The 24,502-nt window shown below is 42.6% G+C and overlaps 1 protein-coding gene across 1 annotated transcript in view; it reads right to left on the bottom strand.

Annotated features, from left to right (window-relative positions):
* The window catches only part of LOC138213780 (semaphorin-7A), a 38,749-nt gene that overhangs the window by 7,376 nt on the left and 6,871 nt on the right, over positions 1–24,502 (bottom strand). The window contains exons 2-13 of the mRNA XM_069175032.1: positions 23,218–23,357; positions 21,293–21,355; positions 18,278–18,373; positions 17,792–17,894; positions 14,667–14,774; positions 14,151–14,290; positions 13,154–13,332; positions 11,792–11,900; positions 11,338–11,542; positions 1,421–1,536; positions 575–747; positions 30–85 (exon numbers count right to left, since the gene is read on the bottom strand). Coding sequence (XP_069031133.1) covers positions 30–85; positions 575–747; positions 1,421–1,536; positions 11,338–11,542; positions 11,792–11,900; positions 13,154–13,332; positions 14,151–14,290; positions 14,667–14,774; positions 17,792–17,894; positions 18,278–18,373; positions 21,293–21,355; positions 23,218–23,357 — 1,488 coding nt within the window. The remainder of the gene's footprint in view (positions 1–29; positions 86–574; positions 748–1,420; positions 1,537–11,337; positions 11,543–11,791; positions 11,901–13,153; positions 13,333–14,150; positions 14,291–14,666; positions 14,775–17,791; positions 17,895–18,277; positions 18,374–21,292; positions 21,356–23,217; positions 23,358–24,502) is intronic.

Genomic DNA, 24,502 nt, shown 5'->3' on the forward strand with positions numbered 1-24,502 from the left:
AGGGTGGGAGAGAGCAGATAAGGGCTCACCCGCAGCTTCCCCGCAAACCGAGGAGTTCGAACGGTCCAGATACTGAGTGAGTGTCCTGTCGGAAAATAATAGAGAGGACAAATTAGCGGCATTAAACGGTTTCACAAATGGCTTATGAGCCCACGCATCACCCTCACGAATTAAACCATGCAGAGACAAATCATTCAACAATGTTAAGGGGGGGAAATAAAAAGGAGAAAGGAGTCAGAGGCATGTGACACCACATGACTGATTTTTTTTAAATTTTATATTCTCTTTTTCTAAATTCACACATTAAACCCAGACGAATTTATTAACCAAAATGAAACACAGTCAAAATATGAATTACTTGCATCTTTGGCGACTGTCAAGTTTTTCTTTGAACTGCAGTTGCTTTGCAGTCAAAGCGAGTTTCATCATCTCGGGGCCAAGAATTGTCAATCAGAACATCCTGTCATTATTTTTATTTATTTTTATTTTTTTTGTAACGGTAGTGATACTGTCATCTCCTGTCAGATCACGTAAAAAATAAATAAATAAAGAAGCCAATCGCTCTGCATCATACCCAGTTGTGGCGTTGTATCCAGGCGGAATTGCGATGCACTTTCTCCTGGCCTTGTCCCAGCCGCAGTATGGATCCCGGGCGAGGATGCAATCCCTGCATGTGTCGCCATAGCGACCACAATCGGCCAGTGGCAGTCGCTGGACCTCCATCGCTGTACCAACATACAGATGTCCCTGAAAGGGAAAAGACGCAACACAGAATACGTCTTTTTAGACTCAGTAACAACATCGGCGTCACTGTAATATGTGAACAAGTGTTGCTTCCTTATTCAAAATTAAATGACAGATATATCAAAAATAATTGCCAAATAATTGCAGGCAAGGTTGGTTTTAAGGGGAACAGAGTCTCTAAAATGGTGATAAAAGCAACATGGGGCAGTAAAACGCTCAATAAAAAAAAAAATCTAAAATGTGTTATTTTATTAGATGGGGAAAAGCAAATGTGACAAGAGTGTAATTAAAGGTAACAGTTTCAAATTTAGAATTAAACGGCCTCCATCATAGTTATATTATTTTATGCATTCAGATATTTGCCAGGTTTTATCAAAAGAAATGAACTCAGTCAATTGATTATGCATGAGAAATGTTATCAGAGAGAAATACTTTTCAAATCTGTTTTTTTTATTATTTAAAAAAACAAATCACTATTGCAATAATGTCTTAATCTTACAGTTTGGCCTTCATGAAAACAAGAATGATTTCAGCTTTACTTGTTTTGTTTTTTTAACAATTATTTAACAACCTGCAGCACATTCCCAGCGTTTTATAAACCCTGTTGTATATTTATGACGAAGAGATGAATGCAGCAGAAATCACCCTCTGCACAATGCGGGATTATTACTCCTACCCTTTGGGAGTCGATGGCCATGTTCAGAACGGGGCCCTCATTGTGAAACAGAGAGTACTGAGATATGATGAAGACCTCCTCGCTGGTGTGAAGAACTTTGAGTACTTTGCCTTGTTCTGTGGAAAGGAAGGGGGAAAAAAAGGAAGCGGAAAAAAACTGTAAATGGGGTGAAAGCGCACTCGTAAAAGAAGCCACACATTTTCAGTGTTGGATGTGGATTGTAGTTTTTTTTTTTCTGTTATTGCCTGAGTTGCAGCCCTTCGTTGTGCTGTCCAAATTATTATTCTTTTTTATTTTCAATATGAATACATGGATTAGACTCGGTAAATTTGCAGGCAGGCTGCGGGTCCAAACGCAAAACAAAAAGGAAGACGAGAGCTTTTCTGAACAAGCATCTGTGAAGGGGAAAGCTGTGCTTATAAAGAGAGAACGCGTAAACTGCTCCTGCTTAACCTCAGCGCATGGTGCCAAAACCACAGCGCCGACCACAATAACACGACAGAGGAAGTCTGTTACACAGGCTGCTCATGGTCGGGTGAAGTTTAGAGGTCTGTAGAAAAAGTATCCCTGCGCTCCGAATCGCATACTATTTCTTTTCACTTTTACTTTCACTGCAGCTGACGTTAAAAAGTCATTTCAAGCAAAACTGCTATTCCAAATTAGCTCTGAACTATTCGATTTTCCTTTGAATATTCGCAAAAACCTTCGGACCCCTGAAAGCAGCGTGATCTTCTTCTCCCTATGTTATTTAACGGTGGCTGGCGGGAAGCTTTTAGGCCCATTACCGCCACCTCTTCGATTTTGGAGATTAAAACGACTATTCCGATATTTTCTAAATTCATGACCCATGCCTGGTATGAATATTGGAACGCAGGGTATATTTCATTCACGTCGGGGAACTCCAGGCTTCCGGGTGTCAACTGGTTTTCGCTGGTTAAATAAACGGACACGCTTCGCAATAGATATCATAATAAATTACCACCCGGCGGTATCTTAATGCCACGTAGTTTTCCAGCATGGATCACTTTGCACACGCAGAGAAGAAAGCCGACAGGCTGATGGGTTTTCTCTGAGGCCGTTAGCAGTAGTATCATTTCATAACCAAGAAATGTTTCACAAGTTCAGTAACATTAAAGTTAAGGTCTTCGGTAACTTACGAATGTGAACTGCAAAAGAACCTCAACGCCTCCATTAGTACAACCTACAGAATTAGTTGCCGAACAGATTAGATAAGTTGGCTCCTGCCTACACTTTGGTATCTGATCTTAAGAAGAAGAGGAATATTAAGCATGTTGTTGTTGTTGTTGTTTTTTACACCTACAGGAACAGGCAGGAATTCGACCTCTGAATCCAAGTGAACATGCCCACGCACCCGGAGCGGTTTGGTGGGGGGGTGGGGGGTGGGGGGGCTTGGTGCCTTGTTCAAGGACACTTCAGCTTTGGACGGAGCTGGCAACCCTTCAGTCTCGGGCCCCTGCCAATTCTCACAGACCCCAAGTGCAAAAAGAAAAAAAAAAAAAAAAAAAAGGTAAGATGTTCATCCTGACTACCACACAAGCCGAAACAATAACACCGCTTTTGCTATCTTATTATTCCCGCTCTTGGAACTTGTGCGTTTTGTGTTCTCAAACTCGGACACTTTATTTTCGCGGCTGCACAAATGAGCATATGGGCACGGCCGCGGCACCACGTCTCTGGGAATGTTTGGTCCAAAAATCCCCCCCCCCACCACCACACCACACACCAAAAAAAAAAAATGAAGTAATGACTCATGAATTTCCTGCAGGTGCACCGAGCACCGGCAGACAGACGTGCAGACTTGCTGGAATTTAGCACACCATTAGTCAACTGTTAGTCAGGTGAACATGCAGCTTGGGTTTTGGAAATTGATGAGTCATTATTCTATCTGTGAGCCATCCCTTTGTTTTGGACAATAGGCGGTTATACCACCAGCCAAGACTCACATTCACTGTTTACAGTCTCTTCTCAATATTTCTCTATTTCCTACTTGTCTTTGTTTTTTTTTGTTTTTGGTGTTTCATTGGACTCGAAGTCGGAGGAAATATTCTACCTTTTTACTATTTGCCGTCTCAACCGCTGATCCTTTTTATTGCCTGCCACTCCGCCACTCCTTCCTCTCCCCGTAATGACTTGATAGATTTAAAGGCTCCCCACAGAAAGCTGTTTCGAACCGGTTTTGTCTTTTTGCCACATCTGAGATTATTTCACCTTCCCCGCTGTGAAAATGTGATTGCAGTGATACCTTTTTATCCCACACCCTCATTTCCTGAACGCTCCCACTGCGAGGCACTTTTCGCATTCGTAATTAGGCAGGCGGGATCTTGCTGTCACCTGGACTTCTTTTGTCCTCGAACCGCCTCGTCTCTTTTTCATAAAACTTCAAATCTTTTTTTTTTCCTGTGTAGTCGCAGATAACATTCCCCGCTCTATCCAGTCTGTGCCCATATGATTCTTTAATCCTGTCTACATCTGTTTTCAGCTCTTTTATCAAAAACAGTGTATCAGCACGAAGTCGTTGTGAGGTGGGGAAAAGGGTGACGATGCTGAACTTATGTGGCATCTGCTGAGTGAACTTGTTTTTAGTTATATTTATCCAGGCAGGGTTTGCTGTTCTTTTACATTACACTCCCTCCCCACTACATCTGAATAGTTGCACGTACTTATTGTCTGCAGACAAGAAATCTGCAATTTGACGGGGAGTTCTTGTGGATGGATTTGACAATTCTACGAATTTACCAAAGAATACAGTAAATCTTCATATCAACGATGTCACATGGTATTTCTCAAAATGTTTTTCAGTTTTTATGCTTATTTGTTTTGTTTTTATTTTAAATTGAACTTTATTTGGACTTTTAGAACGTAAAGAAGGTCTAAACTAAATATATATATTTTTTTAATTTTTATTTCTTTATTTTTTTTATTCTGTAGAATACCTTAAGGTTTTTTACTGTAATTTGACGGTAAGTGGACATTTGACTGTTTTTATTATTAATATTTAAGAGTTAAAGGACAGAGAGCCAACTGCCAATATAAAAAAAAAAAAAATGTCCTGCTGCGATTCAAACTCACCTTCCTTTGCGAATAAGATCTGTTTCCTTTCTCTCTTAATTACAGTCATTCGCCTCCCCGACCCATTTTCCCCAGTCAGGCACCACCTCGGTCCGCCTTTCTAACCTTCAAGCCACCCGAAGTGTCAATGTATAAAAAGGATATAGCTTCTGATCTCAAACATAAAGTCAACTTGAAACGAGTGTATGGCGCTGACATTTCTTGCATCCCTGAGGGGCTCTTTCTGCTGTATCACCTCCATGACTGAAATGGTCCAAGCAGCCTTTTCATGTTCTGGTGGTCAATCCGTCAGTGAGCTACTGAAGGCAGAGAAATCTTTCACCGCCGCCCGTTCTTTTGTTACATTTCCTCCGGCCCCCTGGATCGGAGACGAACTGCTCCAGTTTCTCCACTGGCTCTCAAAGGGCTACGATATTTCATCCCTTCTTTGTTGCTTTTTTTTTTTTTCTAAGTGACTCTTTAGAGCTCCGTGTCGGAGCTCACAGTCAGACGTTTTCGGGCTGTTGAACTTCGGTGACCGACCGTAGATCATTTAGGAGTTAGCACTTTTCATCCTCTTTTTGATCCGCCTTGAACTAGACAGCCCGGTATCCATGGAATTAGGTTCACAGTAGATAGATCTTCATTGTGCGAGCCCACGGCACAGGGCAGGAAGTTGTCTCCTTTAGGTAAGGGTGGCGAATTTGTTGTCGAGGATGGGCGTCATTTTAGCTTCTTTGACCGTAAGTACAATCTTTTCCCTAATATTTCCCAAGTGTTTGCCTAATCTAAACCTTAACCCCAATCTCCAATCTCTGCTGTTTCCATGAGCAAATCATGTAGAGAGAAGATTATTCCATCAATTCAACATTGTACTCACAAAAAAAAAAAAAGGATCCAAAAGGATTTCATGCATTATTCCTTCTTATCAAAACCTGGGACCTACAAACACAATGTAACCCAACCATTGACTGAGATTTCGGTGTGTTACGCCAGCAGCGACCTCGAGAGAAAAGTAGAGGTCAGGAGTGCACTAGAGAGGTCTGGTAACCTCGCTTCTCCACACCCCTGGATCTTTTTCACGTTATTTTTAAACTCTTTAACCCCAACCGGTTTTGGCTCGAGACATCACTTGAGTCAATTCATCCGATTCCGTGCAGCTCTCTCAGGGCGCCATAAAAGCCTTTATGCATTTATTTTTTATACGAGCAGCAGTACTCCCCGAGATCCACAAAAGACTTTTATGTGCAAAATAGGTGGAGTGCCCCTTTTGAAACACTTCTGACCAAAAGTGACTTCGGTGAAGTCACGAATGCCCACAAGAAAAGGTTTAAAATACCTCAAACAATAACCGGGACATCAAGACCCGCTTGTATGCCTTTGAGGAAGAATTGACAAATCACCACAACCAAAATGCAAAAGAAATAATCAGTACTTCATGTGCGATTTATTCTTTTTTTTTTTTTGCAGAAATCAGGTGACTAACAGTCAAATATTTAAAATGAACTAAGTATACTTTTGAGGAATACCAATCCGGCAGAACACCTGCACTATCTTAATTGAATCTGTTGTTTGAGGGTAGCTAAGCAGCTCCTTGCAGAGCTTATCCTTGCTGGCCATGTTATAAAGATGACAGATATTGAAGTATCTGGATATTATATGCACAAATTCTGCTGAATTATTTGCCGGCGGGTGATCAAAAGACAGAGGAAATTCACTTTGTCGAATACTGCTGCGTTCCCCCATCAGCCTGCGCCTTGCAGAGAGCGTCCCACCGAGACTAGTTAGATGGGTTTGAAGCCGAGTATACGGTGCACTATTTAGCTAATTAAGAGCGTGGCACCACCCTTCCAGTTTGTTCTAGGTCAAAATTTTAAAGTGACTTCCTTTAGCCCCCAAATGCATCACTTTGCCTGTGACTAGAATAAACAAGATGTTGGGCCTCTGTGGGTGTTGAAATTCAATGATGAAACTGAATGAATCATGTTTTCTATTTTCAAAGCAGCCACCATCAAGGTGCCCTCTCTCGGCACCGAGAGTCTAGCCACTCCACTTGAGCCTGTGAGCGCTGAGCCGCCCGCCGAAGAGTGTTTACGCGGACCGGCTGAATAAGTGGCAAAGACACAAAGTTAGAGAAAAACATGCGCAGAAAGTAACATATGAAAGACGAGCGGGAGGAGATTTGTGTTTCGGGGTATATCGAAGTCTAAAACTCTCCCTTTGTTGATTCTGGTAAAAAGAACAAAAACATATCATAAATCATAAAATAAAAAAGAAGTCTGTCTGGAAACAGAGCTATTGATGGTAGTGCGCTGGGTGTACTATTATTTTTGCATATTACCAACTGAGGCTTTAATTCAAAACTGCAAGATAATTAGATAATAAATATGTTTACATGTATTGTCCCATTCACTCTGTCCAATTTTTTTGATAAAAAGAAAATAATTAATCAGAACAAAATAAACAAAAACCCTGTCGCCTTTTTAAAGTAGCAATCATGTAGACGCTGCTGAGCAGTTCTGGATGAACTGAAAACCATTTGAAACAAATTACAATAACCAATAAACAATTTTATGTCATTATTCCTTGTTAAAATATTGTAATAAATGTGGTCTGTGGAGTTTTCATATAAACATATTTTTCTTTGTATTACCTTCAGTGTTATTCACCAGAACTTCATTGTGTGCATCCACACAAAAGTGATGTATTTCCTTTGTCATAAAAAAAAACAATTATGCTACCGTTTTAAATTCTGTTTTGTTTAAATCCTTGATTGCCGGCTTGCAGTTGGCTTCTCTGCTTTTGTTTAACTCCCGTTTTTAAATCTATTTTAACTCGAGCATTGTGAACTCCCCTTTTGTTTTCTTTAATATAAAAGTAATTTTGATTCTGCATTGAACATGTGTTGGTGGAGATTTGCATGTTTGTGTGTGGTCGCGTTACACTGTGCACACAAGTGAAAAAGATCTTGATCTCATTGATCTATTTTGACAAAAGAATCCTCGCTACTCTTCCTAGTCATTTGAGTCGGTATGAGTTTGGGAAAAAGGCCACAAATTTGAAACTAGAATGAAAAAAAGAATATGAAAAGAATATGGAGTTATATAAAAAAAAAAGCTCCTCTTCCAATGCCGGTAACGGCTCAGCTCGACTATTCACTTACTTTGTATTTCATTGGTTAAAAATTGTGGATAGTACCTGGTACCTGGAATAGTTTTTGGGTATCACCTTCCTCGAGCTTCCAAGCGAGCTGAACCGAGAGCAGAAGATGAGTTGAAAACAATGCAGTCCATTGATTGGTCCGTCAGGATTGTCAAAATCCCTTTGTCACTGTGTGGCAACACAGAATCTCCTGCGCTAATCCGCCGTTATTAACTAGCCAAGCTACTCGGTGGCTGTAATTTTTTTGCTATATTTACTGGACTACTTGATTAATGGCAACCCACAAAACCAAGCCTCGGTCAATGGAGGAGGCGTCGACGGTCCTCGGTTTGGTTACCAACTAAAACGCTCCAGTCGCTCTGAAGATGACGTCACGCCAGTTTTGCGTGGTGTCGTTGTCGTAATGATGTGGCATTGAGGCGGTGCTATGTACAGTAAAACTGAAAAACCCAAAAAAGTACACGGCACTAACGGCAATCAAGCAGAGTAGAGTAAAGCTGGTGCCGGCACTGGGAAAAGGGACTGAAATGAGATATACAGATCCAGTACTTGCTATGATACAACCAAACATCTAACTGAACTGCCAGTAGTTGAGTTGCTTTGTGGACCAGGCATTACATTCACAGTTTCCGTCTCTGTAATTTAAAGCAAAGCACTGTGGCACCTAGAGGTCCAACCAATGGCGAGGCAGCAGCGGCGCAATCACAATTCCCACCGACACCAAACGGCTGGCAAACTGAATGAAGAGGAAGGAAACGTCCGGGAAAAAACAAATTCTACGCGTATGAATTATTCAACGCATATGTGGATTGGTCGGTAGTTTAGCTTATCCCGTTGACTTTCACAAAATCCTCAATCACCACCAACAAACACAACAGAGTTTGTGTGGAAGAAGAAGCGCACCTAACTATTGATGTTGGCCTCAGCGAGGTTGTTTGTTCTGCATCAGACTTTGAAAGACAGCAGACGAAATGAATCAGACAAATGCGCCAGAGTTCGTTTAAAGTGGACTAACTCCATTAGACGCGAATGCCAGCTTTACGCCGGTCTTCGGCCGAAAACAGCCTTCCTGAGGGTGAGCTCATCCCTTTCAATGATATTTATTGCCTGAATACTTGCGGTGATATTTGCTCTCCTGGCGACCGCACTGATATCAGCTGTTGCGCTTTCTTGCACAAAGATTAACGGCGCGGTCTCCGATGCTTGTGAGAAATATTTATCGGAATTTTTTTCCACCTCGGAGGACGACTAATGTCCCAGGGCTACCCAAAATGCGTCTGCTTCGATTTCACTGCCACTGGTCTCGAGGTGGGCCTTGGCTTCGCCGCTGCTGATTGGTTTAAACGGTTCTAATGCAGCAATCCGTCATGACGAGCTGTCTGTCTGCTTCACTCATTTGAGATTGCATTATTTCAAGTAGGCAGCTTCTACGCAAGCATGTTTGAAATGAATTATGCTGATTGATGAACTTGACTAGTTACGAGCTGTGAATATTTATAGCCAACGCCCTGATGCGAAGGCGATGCAATATTGAACAGGCGGAAAAAGGGAGTACTATTAAACCGAATAAAAAAAAATGGAGTCCAAGGCTTTCCCCAACAAATTACAACAGAAATACTCAGCAGGGTTGGACAACATATGTTTGGTCACATGTTGAAAAAAATGAAGAAAATCAAAAAAATAAAGATATAGATATAGATATATATATATAAAACAAAACCAGGAAACATTCTGTCTGTGGAAGCGCAGATCTCCAGTAAGACCTGTTCCTCTGGCCTCTCCAGTGTGATTCAAACTGCTCTAGTTTCTTTTTAGGCCACCATAGAGACCGTGAGGCTGTTCATAGCTCTTCCTTTCCCCTCCTATTACTGACACAGTTTGTGAAGCCCTCAGCTAGAGGCCACCAACCTGTCTTTTTTAACTCTACATTGTTTTCTGCCGGCTAGAAATATAACCAGCCCGGAGAGGGCTGATGAATGACGGGCACGTACCCGCTGCAGAAAGGGAGAAATTGCCCTCTGAAGAATGACACTCGCTCATCTTTTTGGTGAACTTCAGAGCGGTGAGACACTCGCATGAGCATATGACTTGTGATGGTTGCCATAGTAATCTCCCTGAGGCACAATGCAATTTTTGGAGGAACGGCTATGGGCAACAGCAACAGCTCAGAAATACTGCTTTGATCAAATGGAAACAGTCTTGTGGAAAGGCAGGAGGTTTTTTTTTTTGTTGAATAGATTTAGAGTACAATAGATTTTGACCATTTGTCAGTTTTGCACACTTTCTACAATTCGGAGCTTGAATTAAGAATTTAAGTGTCTCCTGCCTGTGATGTTTTGTTAATCTTTTTTTTTTTTTTTAATTTATCCTTTTTTTAGTGCTGAGCTGGCGGAGCCTGAGACTTCACAGTGTGCAGTGCAAATTGTGTTGATGAGATGCAGAGTGTAGGATTTTCCCCTAAGCCGCAGGTTCTTCAACTTTTCAGACCACGTACCACTACGTGTCAGAGCACATTTCCCATGATCCCCTTCCCACGGCAGATACCGACAACGTCCCACCGCGTCAGGTCAACCTCACCGTTAGCTCTAACGTGGCGTGACATCACTAAGCGTGAAACAAATTACATCACCGTAGGTGTAGCGTGTGCATGTAATACCTGTTGTCTGTATTTAAGTCAAATGAAATGACATTTTCTTTTGCACTTTTATCAGTTGGAGTGCAAATTGAAAGGACTTCCAGGAAGGCTTTTGAGTACCTCCAGGTGAAACATCGCGTACCGCAGTTTGGAAATCATTGCCCTTTGAAAAAACAGGGACGAAGCACACAAAGCAGGTCCAGCGTTTGCTTCTTGGAGGGATTTTCTTTCGCTAACAAAAAGAGAACTATAACAATTGCTGGCAGAGCTTCGCGGTCTCTCTCGAGCTCACAGATTTTGGTTCTGCGGCTCATTCGCTGTTTGGTTTCGGTCTCAGCAACTCAACCCATTCCCTGCAGCAGCAGCAGCAGCAGCAGCAGCAGGCAGCTCTGACCAAACCCAACACAGACTCAACTGGCTGAGGATGAAAGCGAAATGTCTTGCAGTAAAAGAGGCAAAAACATTTTTTAACAATAGCTGGTGTGCAATTTCAGTTTGAGGGTCTAATTTCAGATCTATAAAAACACAAAAGAAACGTGCTCAGGTGGACGCGAACTCGGTTTTGCTACGATGCAGCTGAATGCAGTGAAAATTGGGCCGTTTTTGCCAGAGCAACTTCCAAAAGACAGTGATAGGTCGGAGGGTGTGTTTCTGTCTTGTTTATGAGCTCCTCCGCTTCTCTAGAGCTTAATGCAGCTTCAACATAGGGCCCTTCCAGCAATTGACCAAAGGAGCAGATGTCAGAACCACACAACTGATAGGTTAAAGCCGGTGTTAGCATTTAAGTAAAGGTCAGAGTGAGTAATACGCTTTCCCACCCACCAGTTTGTTCACAGCCTCAAACTTCACGCTACGATGACGCATTTTTTTTCAGTCTGGGGCCAGAAATTTGGCACCACGAAACATTTAGCATGTGTTGTTTCTCCAGATAGCTAAAGCTTTAACACACAGACACACACACACATACACACACACACACACACACACACACACACACACACACACACACACACACACACACACACACAGACACACACACACACACACACACCTGTTCCGAGGTACAGGACGCTGTAGTGCTCATCGTTGACCGCCAGGACGATGTCCGCCACAGTGTGCGTGATCTGGTCGTCTGTGGGGAGGTCGAGCGGAGCCACGCCGACGGGTCGGATCACGTCCTCAATTTCTGGGTGGTATCTGATCACCCCGAGGTTTTTGATGTTGTTTTCCGCTGACAAGGGGTTTTTGCGGACGCACTGAGAGGGGAGGAAAGTGTTCAGTCTATTTAGACCAGGCCCGGCACGGGAACAAACAAAACACCCTTTAGGCCGAGAGCTGAAAGTTGCTTGCTCTTTTATCGAGCCAGGCCTTTAAAAAAAATATAAAATAAATAACTCTTCAATCTTTTCGCCTCTGAAAAATAGGCTGACTCATGCATTTGCAAGTTGTTGTTTTTTTGGCCCTGTGACAAAAAACAAAAAATGTTGCTAGTGGATTTTTCTTACCGTCCCAGGACGACTGCCAATGAATGAACTGCTGTAGCCCTTCAGTTTAGATGTGGAAAAGGCTTGGTCAATATCTTCGATGGAGTACGCACAGATCACCGTTCTGCCCCTGAACAAAGGCAGAGAAAAGAGGGCTCAATAACGGCAGGTTCTGAGGGACAAGAAATTCAGGCAGAAATCCCCTGGCTCGAGGCTTGAGACGGTCGATACCCGTCGTCGGACGCTATCTGCGTCGGAGGCTCACGCGTCGCTAAGCAACTGTAACGACAAATTAACTGTAGTTATCGTACAAAATCACTTTTCCCCTTTGGTCTGACTCTTGTTCCAGATTTCTCACCTTCTCCGCATGTAACCGCAAATCATTTCATTTGTTCAATTCTATCTGGTGTTTCAGGTTCCTAATTGCTTTCGAGAAGAACTTCCAACTCTTTGGCCTTTGACCTTTCGCCGCCAGCGAGTTGAGCTCGCCGCCGTGCACCTTCCCACGTAGGCAGGGCAGTTCTGCGTGTTAGTTCGGTCAGCTGTGACCAGAGAAAAGGACTGCGGATGAAGTGAGGAGGGTAAGCGGCATCCCCAATTTGCACGAGTATCGATTTCTCTTTCGTTCGCATTAAACGAAGCCTCGCAACTACATATCAAGACGCATGTGATCCACCAAAATGATTCAAAGTTCTACGTAACATTGTACATATGAGGTTGTATCCCTGCAACACAAATGTTTTAAATCAGGGAAATATTCCACTACTGTTATTTTTTCTACACAAACTTCAACTTTTATAAATACATTTCCTGCCCTTCCCCCTCCCCCTCTGCACAAAAACTACAGAACAGTCTGTCCTGCACTTAAATTATGTGCATACTTGATTTGCACACTCGGTGAAAATCATTTGACAGATTCTGAATCCAAAAGAAAGAAAAAAGGAAAAACAAAATCTGTTGTTATAAAAAAAAAAAAAAAAGAAGAAACAGAAACCGGCAAGACACATTATGTCAAAATGGGATAAAATTAGACGCTTGCGTGGTGCGTGGCGTGTTCTGTTTGTGTGGGTGGACAAGTGTCAGTTACTTTGTTTGTTTGTTTTGTGTATTTTGTTGTGTTATCAGTTTGCTTCATTGTATTATTTGACTGTTCTGTTTTTTTCCCCACCGATCCTGAATCCTCCTGATCCTTTTTTGAATTCTTGGATACGAGTCCAATAGCAACGTCGACATTGACCCTCGGATAATCCTTATTCCTCACTCGTACTTGTACTGGGACTTTACGACCTCGTATCCCCAAATTCTTTAAGTAGCTTTCATTTTAATTGCGCCACTTGAGCCTCGGATAGTAGGAAAAGTGTTTGTGACGGAGTTCCAGCTTACCAGGCGTTGGAAAAGAGGCCGTAGAGGACCCCGGCCCTCTTGTCCTGAGCAGTGAGCACCACCGCCTGCCTCATGTTGTTGTACTGCTGCTGGGTGTTTCCTGAGCCGCACATCACCCGCGCCTTCATGAAGGTGGTCCAGGAGTCTTCCAGCAGGGGTTTGATGCCACCTTCATCCACCTGGAAATTACATTAGAAAGACGGGGACACCGAAGTCACACCGGGGTCTTGATACCGGGTCGTTAAAATCGTCTTCTGCCGAGATCCGACTCCGTCCCCTGAACTCCCTTTCCCTCCGGCTGCCATTTTGGCCAAGGGAACGATTTGGCTTGTCCCGCTCCAGAACATTCAACAGACAGATTTGTCCAATATGTGCTTCACCTAGTTCAGCACGAAGACACATGCGGAAAGAGAAAGCCTAGCTTTGTTAAAGGTGCCCTCTTACAAATTGAAATCTGTTTTAAACTGCGCACTGTGTATTGAGCAAAGTAGGACACAAGACATGGTGGAAGAGGTCAGAAATACACGTTGATGAAGATACTTAATGGGAAAACAACTGGTATAGAGATAGTTGGCCTAGTTTCGCAGTACGTCTCTTCCAGGATACTCCGTAACCGTCTTACTCGCACATTTTACTTGTGTGTTTTACAAAAGAGCGTGTTACGTTTTTTTGGTTGTTTTTTTTTGAAGCGGTTACTGCCGGGTCCAGAGAGATCGGTCCGGGACGTCGTAATCTCACGAGTCCTCTCGTGATGTGCCGGATTTGCACATGTAATTCTCGGTTGCGTTGGTGACTAAGCACGTCAAAGTGGGACCAGACGGATTTCTCACTTTTTGACTGATGGCGGCCATTTTTCACGCCGTGGACGTTTCTCTCTGTTGAACGCGTGCAGATGAAAACACACAATACGAGGTCGGGAACCACCTCGTTAATCTGATGCACAGAGCTACATTTAGCCACGTTTCCGCAATAGCAGGCACGTAAGTTGGGTTGTTACCATGCAGATCCGGCCTATCCGGGCCCTGTACGGCTCCTCGTCCACTCTGGCTGTCTTGTTGATCTCACTGAAGAAGAAGTAGATCTCCTCCTTGAACTTCTGCGAAGACGGGATCATCGCTGCACCGGCAAACTGCGGATCTGGCGAAGGGGTTAAAATACGTCTGTTGAGACATCGTTCATTTCTTTCCAATTTGCTTCCAAAACGTCTCTTGCATTTGGAGTTATTGTTCTCAAGTGCGGCTTTATTTCACGATTCCATCACCTCATTTGAGACGATGCTAATTAAAAAAAAAAAAAAAGGGACATCGTGAGTGTCAACAGGAGCATAAATGTCCGATCACAACGGATAGGCTTCTGACACCCGACAGTGAATACACCTACATGTTTTGGTTTTTTTTTCTCCCCCCCCCCATGGGAATGGAAGTAGTACATTTACAGAGAGCCACCCACCATCTCCATATGCATTAGTCTAAACCGGTAGGTTTTTCTGCCATCCGCCCTTCCTCCTACTCACTCAGCAGCCAAATGTTCTCCGTCTTCAGGAGTTTCTGGGAGCCGAACGTACGCCGGATCGAGCCAGCGTGACCTCCCACCGACGACATAGCAGAATACAGATTCCCGTCTAAGACAGCCAGGGAAAGAAAAGAAGAAGGACGGGAGAAGAGAGTGTGAGCGGTGGGTGAAAATAAATAAATAAGAGAGAAAAGGCTCAGTGTGCGTTTGATGGATCGCTACGAGGTTCAGAGGGAGAGGGAGAGAGATTGAAGCGACACTGAAGGGGGATTGACTGAGGCTGGAGGGGAAGGAGGATACAGAGAACATTAAACACAGAGTGGGAGAGTGAGGACAGGGAAAAAAAGAAGAAGCCTGGGAGTATAAAGGCAGAATAACCAAAAAAAAAAAAAAAAATAACAGGGAAGGGAAATGAGATTAAGAGCAAAAGAAGACATCAAGGCAGAATAGCTGATTAGCATTCACCAATCACCATGTTCTTAAAAACCCCACTTTGAGCTCTGTCGCCATAGCAATGCAGAGGAGTTGGTGGGGCGGGGGGCGGGGGCATTTGAAATCATGGCACTAACATCTTCATTAGGACTGATTGTTATTTGAATGCTGCTCAGTTCCAGCGCTTGGGCCGGCTCGCTGCTTCGGCAAATCGCTCCCCCATCTGGAGGAGCCTCCTGCAGCGCCAACTAACCTCGCAACTGATTCGAGTGTCTCTTCAAACAATCCATCCGCACTCGACGGCGTTAGCAAACAGGCAGTTCTGAGTGTCCCTCATTAAGCAACATGACGAATGAAAGGTCGGCTTAATTAGAAAACGGCTCTATTCAGTGAATGCACGATAATTACGCAATTAGTGGGTTCCGACCCCGACCCCTCTCCGTGGACCGGAGCAAGGCATCCAAGTCCTATTTGGTGACTTTGTGAAACTGATGATTTTTTTTTTTTTTTTTTTTACCCACGACGTTTGCCTTTTGCATACAACATTATATTTCGCAGATCTGTATTTTCACGAAATACAAAGGGTGGAGAGGGGTGGGGGGGTGTAACTCTTTGCCTGTATCGAGTCTCTCCACGAACCCATCACGGCTGCTTGAAGATAATTGGAAGAAAGCAATAAATATCTTGAAGCAAGAAGCACAGACCGATATTACAGCCTGCCAGACAGTCTGAAGATATTGAAATGCTGCCAGATATTGAGGTTTTGTTTTTTTTCTTCCTGTGGAGCGAATGCCGTACGTAGATGTATGATCCCTTCCTATACTGTAGCAGGATTTGTCTGCCTGCTGATTAAAACCTGAAAGAGAAGCTCTCCCGTTGCACAGCCCTTTTCCCGTACGCGTTAACAGGATTCTGTAAAAATGTCCGCCTGAATCTGTTCGTGTTGTAATCTGTGCGACTCCATTTCGGCTTCGTGATTTGTTGGTTGTTGTTTTTTTTTCTTCCCCCATGTGACTGCACAGCGGCAGATGGTGACTCTTGCGCGTTTGGCACTCAGGGTGGTGTGATGTCCCCCCCCCCCCTCCATGATGTTACACTTAACAAATTTATATACATGATCTACTGAGGCACTAGAATGAAATCCTACATCTTAAATCTCCAATATCTTTCTTACTGTTTTTTTGGGTTTTTTTTCATTTTTCTTTATCCAAATATTGGATCTATCTTCACATGAGCGCTGTGAACTTGGTAGTCCAGTTCCCTGTGCGGTTAAATACTCTGTGTATATCAAGCGTTTAACACCAATAAGTTGTGCAGTGAACTGCATTATTCAATTGAGGCGCCTTCTATTGATGGAGGCTCTTTGTGTTGTACAATTGACTGAAGCTACAAATGACGCATTTGTCACTCAAATCGTTTCCCTCGGCTCGATTCTTTGAAGATCTGTGTGATGTACACGTTTAAAATACAAATGTAAGTTTAATTAAAAAGAAAGAATTTCATCGGAATATGTCTCACTGACCAATTAGCGTGGAGCAATATTTTCAGTGATCGTAGGCGACATGTAAGATCTCGTCTGAGGTAGAGTCCATACGATTATGCCGTGCATGAAATGATTTATTAAAATCTAACACAACTTGTAAAGGAGTGACTCTTTCACATGCTGTGAGGTGCTTCAGATAAACGCATTTGCATAATATGAATAGAGGGTGATAATAAGAGTCGGATCGCTCCTGGGAGCTGAAGTGTCGCTCTGATGCTCTTCACACAAATGAGCAAAGTAATAGAAAAAGTTGAAGGTGGCTTTGTTTCAAAATATGATCTGTGGTAAAGTGACAGCTTTTGGAAAAGAAGGTAAGATAAAAACTTCATAATTGAACTACGTAAGGCTTCAATCAGAAACATGATTTCAGACCTTATGACTCCTCCCCCCGGTTACCTCATTCATTACTTTCTTCAATATGAATTATTTTGTCTGTCTCACTGTTTGGGAAATGGTCATACCAGCATGTATGACAGCAAAATCATACAAATTAATTTAATTGAAGTGGACTCATTTTGATCGCATGCTTCTCTCAGGCTCAACTTTTACGTGAAGGAAATCGATACCTTTCAAAATAAAAGAAGCTGTCAGTTTTTGTTTTTTTAATCATATTTAATTATACGTACTGTAAAGTAGAATCAAATTTCATAGTCTAGAGTTTTGGTCGTCAGACCGAACAACAAAGTACGTAGTTTGACCTTCTGGTCTGTGTTTAGTGTTTTGCTTGGTGAGGTAGGACACTCGCTAAATACTGAGCTATTTTGACAAGGTTAATAACTTGCTACCAGCACTGCGCTACAGACCTAATGACTTGTGATCGAAAATCTTATTTTCGCTCGCTTGTTTGACTGAGTGAAAGCGAATCCTCTCAGAGCTCCTCTCTGGTTTACATCATTCATTAGAATAAGCTTCAGAACTGCCGCTCCTTCACTTTGACCCACAAGGGAGCCAATTAAGTAAGTGTCCCTGTACGCTGGGGTTCATCAAGGATCAAGGTCCGCTGATAAAACAAAAAAAAGTTGTCTTTGTAGGGATGTTACTGGTCTTGAACCCCCCCACGCGCACACACACACACACACAAACACACACCTCCCCAGATAAACATATACGTCTTGCAAGCAGACTCGTAACTTCCCGTTCGTGTTTGTTACCTGCAGGCAAGCTGATGGACTTCTGGGACGGGTAGGCTGGTGTGATGTCAGAGGCTGATGCTATCTGACCACCCTGGACGTCAGTCAGCACCGTGTCATTGACCTGCATCGGGGAAAGAAAGGGGAAGAAGTGTGAGCCCGGTGGAAGTCTTGTATTTTAGACCCTGTTCATTCTAGACCTCTTTCATTATATAATATACTCAACACTGTTGTCTGTCTATCACCGAGACAGAGTTTCAAAAGTTTCAACTTTCCCCGGTGGGGAAACATATTCACGTCTATGTGAAAACATCCTCTGTGGCAATAAATAACTCCCACTCTTCATCTGAGCAACAGAAGAAACAAGCCAGCAGACAAATAAATCCTAATTGCAAGTGTTTTTTTGGGGGAGGAGTATTCAGACTCGAGGTGAAGCACTCTCAAAAAGCAAGAAAGCGGAACGCGCAAATAACTCAAGGAATTTTGTTTTGAGGAAAAAACTCTTACCAGCATCCAGCACCTGGGGCTTCCGGCGTTTGTCCCGCATACTATGAATGTGTCGTTTACTTTCTGAATGACGGTGATGAAATTGTCACACTCCAGCTGTTTAGAGAGAAGCAACATGAATGTGAGGGAAGAAAAGGGTAGGAAAAAACACAGACAAAGGCAGAAAATGATGGAGCAGCAAGAAGTGTGTGTGTGTGTGTGTGTGTGGTGGTGGTGGGGGGGGGATACACAGATTGGTAGAAGGATTACAAGAGAGAAAGCGAGGGGGGGGAAACAAAAACACAGGACGGTGTGTGGAAAAGTGATTAGAGAGAGAAAGAGACGACACAGAGGGAGAAAGAAAACAAGGATGCGACCAGGGGACTGAAAAAAAACAAAAAACAAACGGAGGAGGAAGGAGGAGAAAAGAGGCACCGAGAAACAAAGCAGATTACAAGAGGAAAAAAAAAAAAAAAGCAGATTGCTCAAAGAAGGAGATTTAAGGAAAGGTTGGAAGTCATCCACGCTTTGAAATTTTTTTTGGCAGACAAACCCGGAGGAGGCTTAGACCTGCAGTACGGCACTGCAATACTCCGTATGCACCACTTACTCATTAAGTGCAGAAAATGGACTGCTCTCTCCGAGCCATTACTGGATGGATTATGAAAATGAATAGCTGGGAAAATAAACTTCAGTGGCGTAGCTCACATTGAAAGTTTGGTTTAATGTGATTTTCTTTTTAATAAAACATACCAAATCACGAATCCGGATGGGCCTCTGGAGACAGCAGAAGTGCATTTCTAAATCCAAATAATAAAAAAAGAAAAAAAAAAGAAGAAGCATGGCCAGAGCTTGTGTAAGTGTGTGTAGGTGGATGTGTAGGTGGGCGGGCGGGTGGGCTGAGGTTTTATTTGGTTTTTTGCATGGGTGTTAATGCAACTTTCTGTTCAACAGTTTGCGTTGTGATGTTAGGTTGTCCGCTCTTAAAACGTAGCACTGAAGTCCAAGTGAGTGAGTTTAAATGGCGAGGTGGGAGGGGGGGGGGGCGGCTTTGTTTTCAGAGACTGCCTGTACTGTGCTCTCTGGCAAATTATCGGATAACCTCAAACCTGTGTCTTCTTCCGTCCTTTCATTTTGGCTGGTCTTAAGTATTATAGATGTGATATGTTGCGTCGCCGTTCTTCGAGAAACTCCGCTCGATGGTGATCCTCGTTGGAAAAACCAGCCCAGTATCCACCGGAAAATCTTCCCCCTGCTTAATGGTTCTGCACCTCGCAATTTCATCCAATTTATTTCCAACGTAGCGAGTCCAACTGTCTAACTTCAATGCTTTCTGGGACCTACAGTGACCTTTGAATGCTTTGGCGGTTCGACATCTTGCTTTTTTTTTTAACTAGAAGTGACCATATAAGGACGAGTTGACGAAGGGTGGGTAAAACGGTACAACTGTTTTCATTGGCTTCGTGGTCCTCTTTAGGATTAGTGAAAAATGTCCTATAGTAGATCTCAATCTAAAATCCCCTTAATGGGAGTTGATTGGGTCTTTTGGAAGCTTTACTTACCTCTCATGTTCGAGCTGGATCCTTTTTTTTTTTTATCATTTGTGTACTTGCATGCAGTCCAGATAAACCGATGTCGAAGCGGACATCAAAAGAACCATTCTGGACCGGGCAGTTATAGTTAAACATGCAGTTAGTCTGTATAAGTAGGTGCTCTACCTGCTGGTAACCTCAGATCTCCATCTCTTCTTTAGGAATAATGTTTTCCATAAGACCCCCGCGGCTGTAGATTACTGAAAGATGTCCTTTATTCTCCTTCACGGGATCATTGATTTTTACTGCATCACTCAGGACGTTCTCATTTTCCGCCATCTGTCACCGCCAGACTTTCTGGGAGCTTTAGCTCCGTTTGTGCAGGAGAAGACATTCAGTATAAAAAAAAAAAAAAAAAAAAAAATTGGAATTAATTTTTGCTTCGAATAATCACCGTGGACTTTGTCCACAATCCGAACCTACGTTACCAATAATAATATAAGCGTCCTCAGGCTTCTTTGTTTTTGGTCTCGTAGAATATGAGCTTAGGCGAGTTCATCTGGTTCACGTCCTACTGGCTCCCTGCACTCATCGATGACATCAAATATTTTTACTGATATGGATTTTTGAGACTATTCAGATGTTATTGGACCTCATGGGTCGACAGCTTTTTTTTTTCTTTTTTTAAACTTCACTTGGGGACCACGTACCCAGGTTTAATATGCTCTTAACATAATCCTAATGATAGGGAGTATTCAAATTTATGTTAATAATCTCCTCTTTTTGACACTAAACAAATGCAGAATTTGATCCTTTGCATAAATGGAACATTTATTTCAAAAGTCTTGTCTGTAATAAACTCAAAAATATACTGATGCAAAATGGTAAAAAAAAAAAACAGTTTTGGCATTTAAGGTACACCTGTTTTAAATGCCAAGACATCTTTCCAGCCTGGAATTTGCTTTGACGGGTGCGATTTCAAAACCGCACTGCATTTCTTCAGATTAAGCTTTGTCACACCATGTTTTTAGACTCATTTTAGGTTATGGATGCTGCATTAAAACCCCGTCTTTCTCTCCAAAGTATCACAGTAGAATATTCTCTGCAATTATCAACTCGCTGAACTGGGTTTGTTTGTGAGGTGAAACTGTCTGCCGTGTAATTTCTCTCTTCATTTGCATAAATTACCATTTTCTGTATTTATTTGTTATTGCATGTTTACTTCAATTATTTGGTCTCTTAAGTCCTTTAAAAAAAAATAATTCACACGAACCCTAATCGGAATAATTGACTTAAAACAGAACGTGGGTGGCACAAACTTCACTGCAGATGGTAATGATGATGATGATGATGATGATGATGACGACGACGACGACGATGATGATGATGGTGGTGGTGGTGATGAGGAAACGGGATGATGTCGATGATAATGCTCTGACGGAGGAGGTGGAGAGAGTGCTTTGCAGAAGTGGTGGAGGTGCTGACGGGGAGGATGAGTTTCTACCTCGAGTGGCGCGGCCTTTGCCTTGCAGGTATCAATTGCAGTCTGATCGGATGCCGCTGGGATCTGTGGGAGGAGGGACTGTTTAGTTTGTGCCAAGTTTTATTTCACACTGCTCCGTTCGGGCATGGAAAACGGCGACCTCGCTGCTGCTTCTAAAACACAATCCTCACAGAAAAAACATCCATCTCGTTAGGTAACGCTGTTGCTTCTTCATTGCATTCAGAAGTTTTTTTTTTGTTTTTTGGGTTTTTTTTTTTCATGCAGCCTTGAATTGGAGCCGTGCCTTTCTGCAACCTGCCTCCACATTTCCCAGAAATTCTTTCAACAACCCCTAATAGACTTGCCGTGAACTCTTTTGCTCTCAGCGCATGGAGGTGGAGAGAGCAGTAGAAAGAGAGGTATAAATAGTCACAATGAGTTACTCCTGTTGAGGAAACTGCTGAGCTGTGGTACCCTTGAGTCAAACAAGCCTTGGTTCTCAATTGCAAAAGCAGATCATTTCGGGTTTGTTATTTTTTTACCCTTTAAATTAGAAATGCCTCCTTCTAAGCAACTGTTGAATCTCAATATGAAAAAAAACCCAACAACGCCCTTGCTCGTTTTCTACTGCTATTCTTCACAAAACAAAACTGCACTAGAAATAACTCAACCTGTCAACGCATCACTTAAATGTCTAAGTAAGAAAATCACATCAAATTAGTTCCTCGATGCCAATGTTGATAGTTTTATTTTTTTTTTATTTTTTTTTTTTTTTTTAGCCCTTTTGATTCTTCCTCCGCAGAGAGAAGTGCAGCTAGATTAATGCATGCGTGACCTAACTCCCTCCGCCTGCGCTGGAGCTCTTCTGCCCTCCCGGGCTCACAGTGCCTCCCTCACAGGAGGATGGCAACTATATTTGTTTTTATCCAGGTCAAACAGGCAGGACAGCAACAGGGGGAGACACATTTTCAAGAATTAAAATACAGTGTAAATTCTCTGTGTTGAATTTCCAACAGCAGTGACAGTATGTTTAGAAGGAAAACACACTCAAAAGTATCAGTAAAATGTTCCCTTGCAAACTTGTTATCTTTCCATGGAAACCAACATTGTGCACGTCATTTATTCGAACGCGAGCTGGTTTAGTACACAGCGTGTTGAGACATATGTGAAAATGTAACCAAAATCTTGATATATCTCTAACCTCAAAGTGTTTTAGTTACCTAAACCTGACCACCTTCCTGTGAGTTTGAATAATTCATATTTATTAATTCAAAATTAGTCTTAAAAAAATTCAACCAACCAATTTGGATATATTTCAACAGTTGTTCCTTCAGAAATTGTTCAAAAGAGGCCCGCTCCCCCTGTTTCCCCTTACTGGCAGGCTTTATGCTAAGCTAATGCTAATCGCCTGCCGACTCCAGCTCAATTCTTAATTCCAATTCAATTTAATCTTAAGTGTAAAATCACCATGTGCCACGGTCCCAAAACAGTTTACAACCTCGAAAGAAAATACACACCAACAAAACAAATAATAGAAAAAAAAAAATAGATTCAAAACGTCGCTGTTAAAACAGAAGCAACCCAGGTATATAGCAATGGGACTGATGGGGCGGTTCTGGGTTACCAGAGCCAGCCCAAACTTGAGAGAGTGGAATCAGTTTTCTTATCTACAAGCAAGCTAATAAGAAACCTACCGTCTGCTCCCCCGGTTTACCAACCGGCCTTTTATTTTTTTGTTTGGGGACTGCAATTCCACACTTAATTGCGTAAGTCGTTTTTGTGGTGCACTAATTGGCTTTAACCCTCTGTATCTACTCTTTACAGCGACTCCCCATTAAAAAAAAAAAAACATAAGACGATCAAGACTTTAAAAATGAATCGCTGTAAACATCCTGTTCAATCATCGCAGTATAAATCATCCAAATGAGCTGAAAGCGAAGTTGTACCTGCAGGTCGCGGACTCCTCTGTCTGTGAACGTCAACACGTAGATCATCGCCCGGCCGCCCACGTACAGCATGTTGCTCCCTTCCTGGTGATACATGCTGAGGTAGTTCTCGGGTTTGATGAAGTGGAACCTGGAGGGCTCTGTCGGACAGAACGAAAAAGAGGGTGAGCCGGCAGGCGAGAGCTCTGTTGTTGTTTTTAATCGTTAAAATGTATTTGTGCCGTTTCCCCCCGTGGTTGTGAAAGTGTAGTTCATTTTAAATGATGGAACTCAATTTCATGTATTCTAACAACGAGAGAAAAAAGCAACAGCAGCGATCATTTCAAATTTTCAATACACTATAATTCACGACAACTACTAGTAAATAACTAAGAATAAGAAAGAGAAGGAAGAATCAGAGGAAATCAGTCAAAAACCAAACGGAAAAATGTATGGGTACTGATAAAAAAAAAAAATGATATATAAGGTGAGAGGTCTAACACAATAATAAAAGGTCAATACGTGAAAGGATGTAGTGTATGTATGTATGTGAATGTAGTTTCAGAAAGTTATTGTAAAAGGTGATCCAGGTTTTCGACAGCCTACGATCGTCAGGCAGGTTGAATCATGAATGGCAAAGAGCCGAAGCATTTTTTTTTTTTTAATCCCCATTTAATAAAACCATTAATATAGGAACTGGCTTGAGGAGTCACCGCTACGAACTGCTTTCATTTACCAAAACAGTTGATTCAAACATTACTGCCCTTTTGCGATTTTACATTAAAAACGGAGAACCTTTGTAGAAACCTGGCTCGGGTGTTGGAGATAAAGGGCATCTGGTGGGAGCATAAATATCACCCAAACACTCATGTGGGCAAATCCAATCGCAGATTCTCGGTTGAATTGCGCTCGGGACACCTCCGGTCGACTCCGAAGTACATTCGCGGCATCTCTGAATCACACGTCCGACCAGACTCGCACTAACTTAACACTCCAATTGTGCTTGCGTTTAGAAATAGATGTTAATCACCGCTACTGTTTACGAGACGCGGTTGAATGCGGAAACGTTTACAAAAAGATCTTGAAAAACGTTCCATTTTCCAACGATGAACGCCGACTAACTCAACAGGTGCGTTTCTAAAAGCCTCACGGGGCAAATCCCGAGGCCGTTCATTTCACCACGTCTTTCCTGTGGAAATACACCTCTCCGTTTATTTTGCCAAGAGTCTTTTCAAGAAAAAGTGTCTTGACGGCTTTCGGATTCCAACAACCATGCCGATTAAGGCCCGGAGACCAGAAATGCTTC

The sequence above is a fragment of the Embiotoca jacksoni genome, unplaced genomic scaffold (assembly GCF_022577435.1).
Source record: "Embiotoca jacksoni isolate LCO1_2020_lvr unplaced genomic scaffold, fEmbJac1.0.p SCAF_63, whole genome shotgun sequence".
NCBI classification, from domain to species: Eukaryota; Metazoa; Chordata; class Actinopteri; family Embiotocidae; genus Embiotoca; species Embiotoca jacksoni.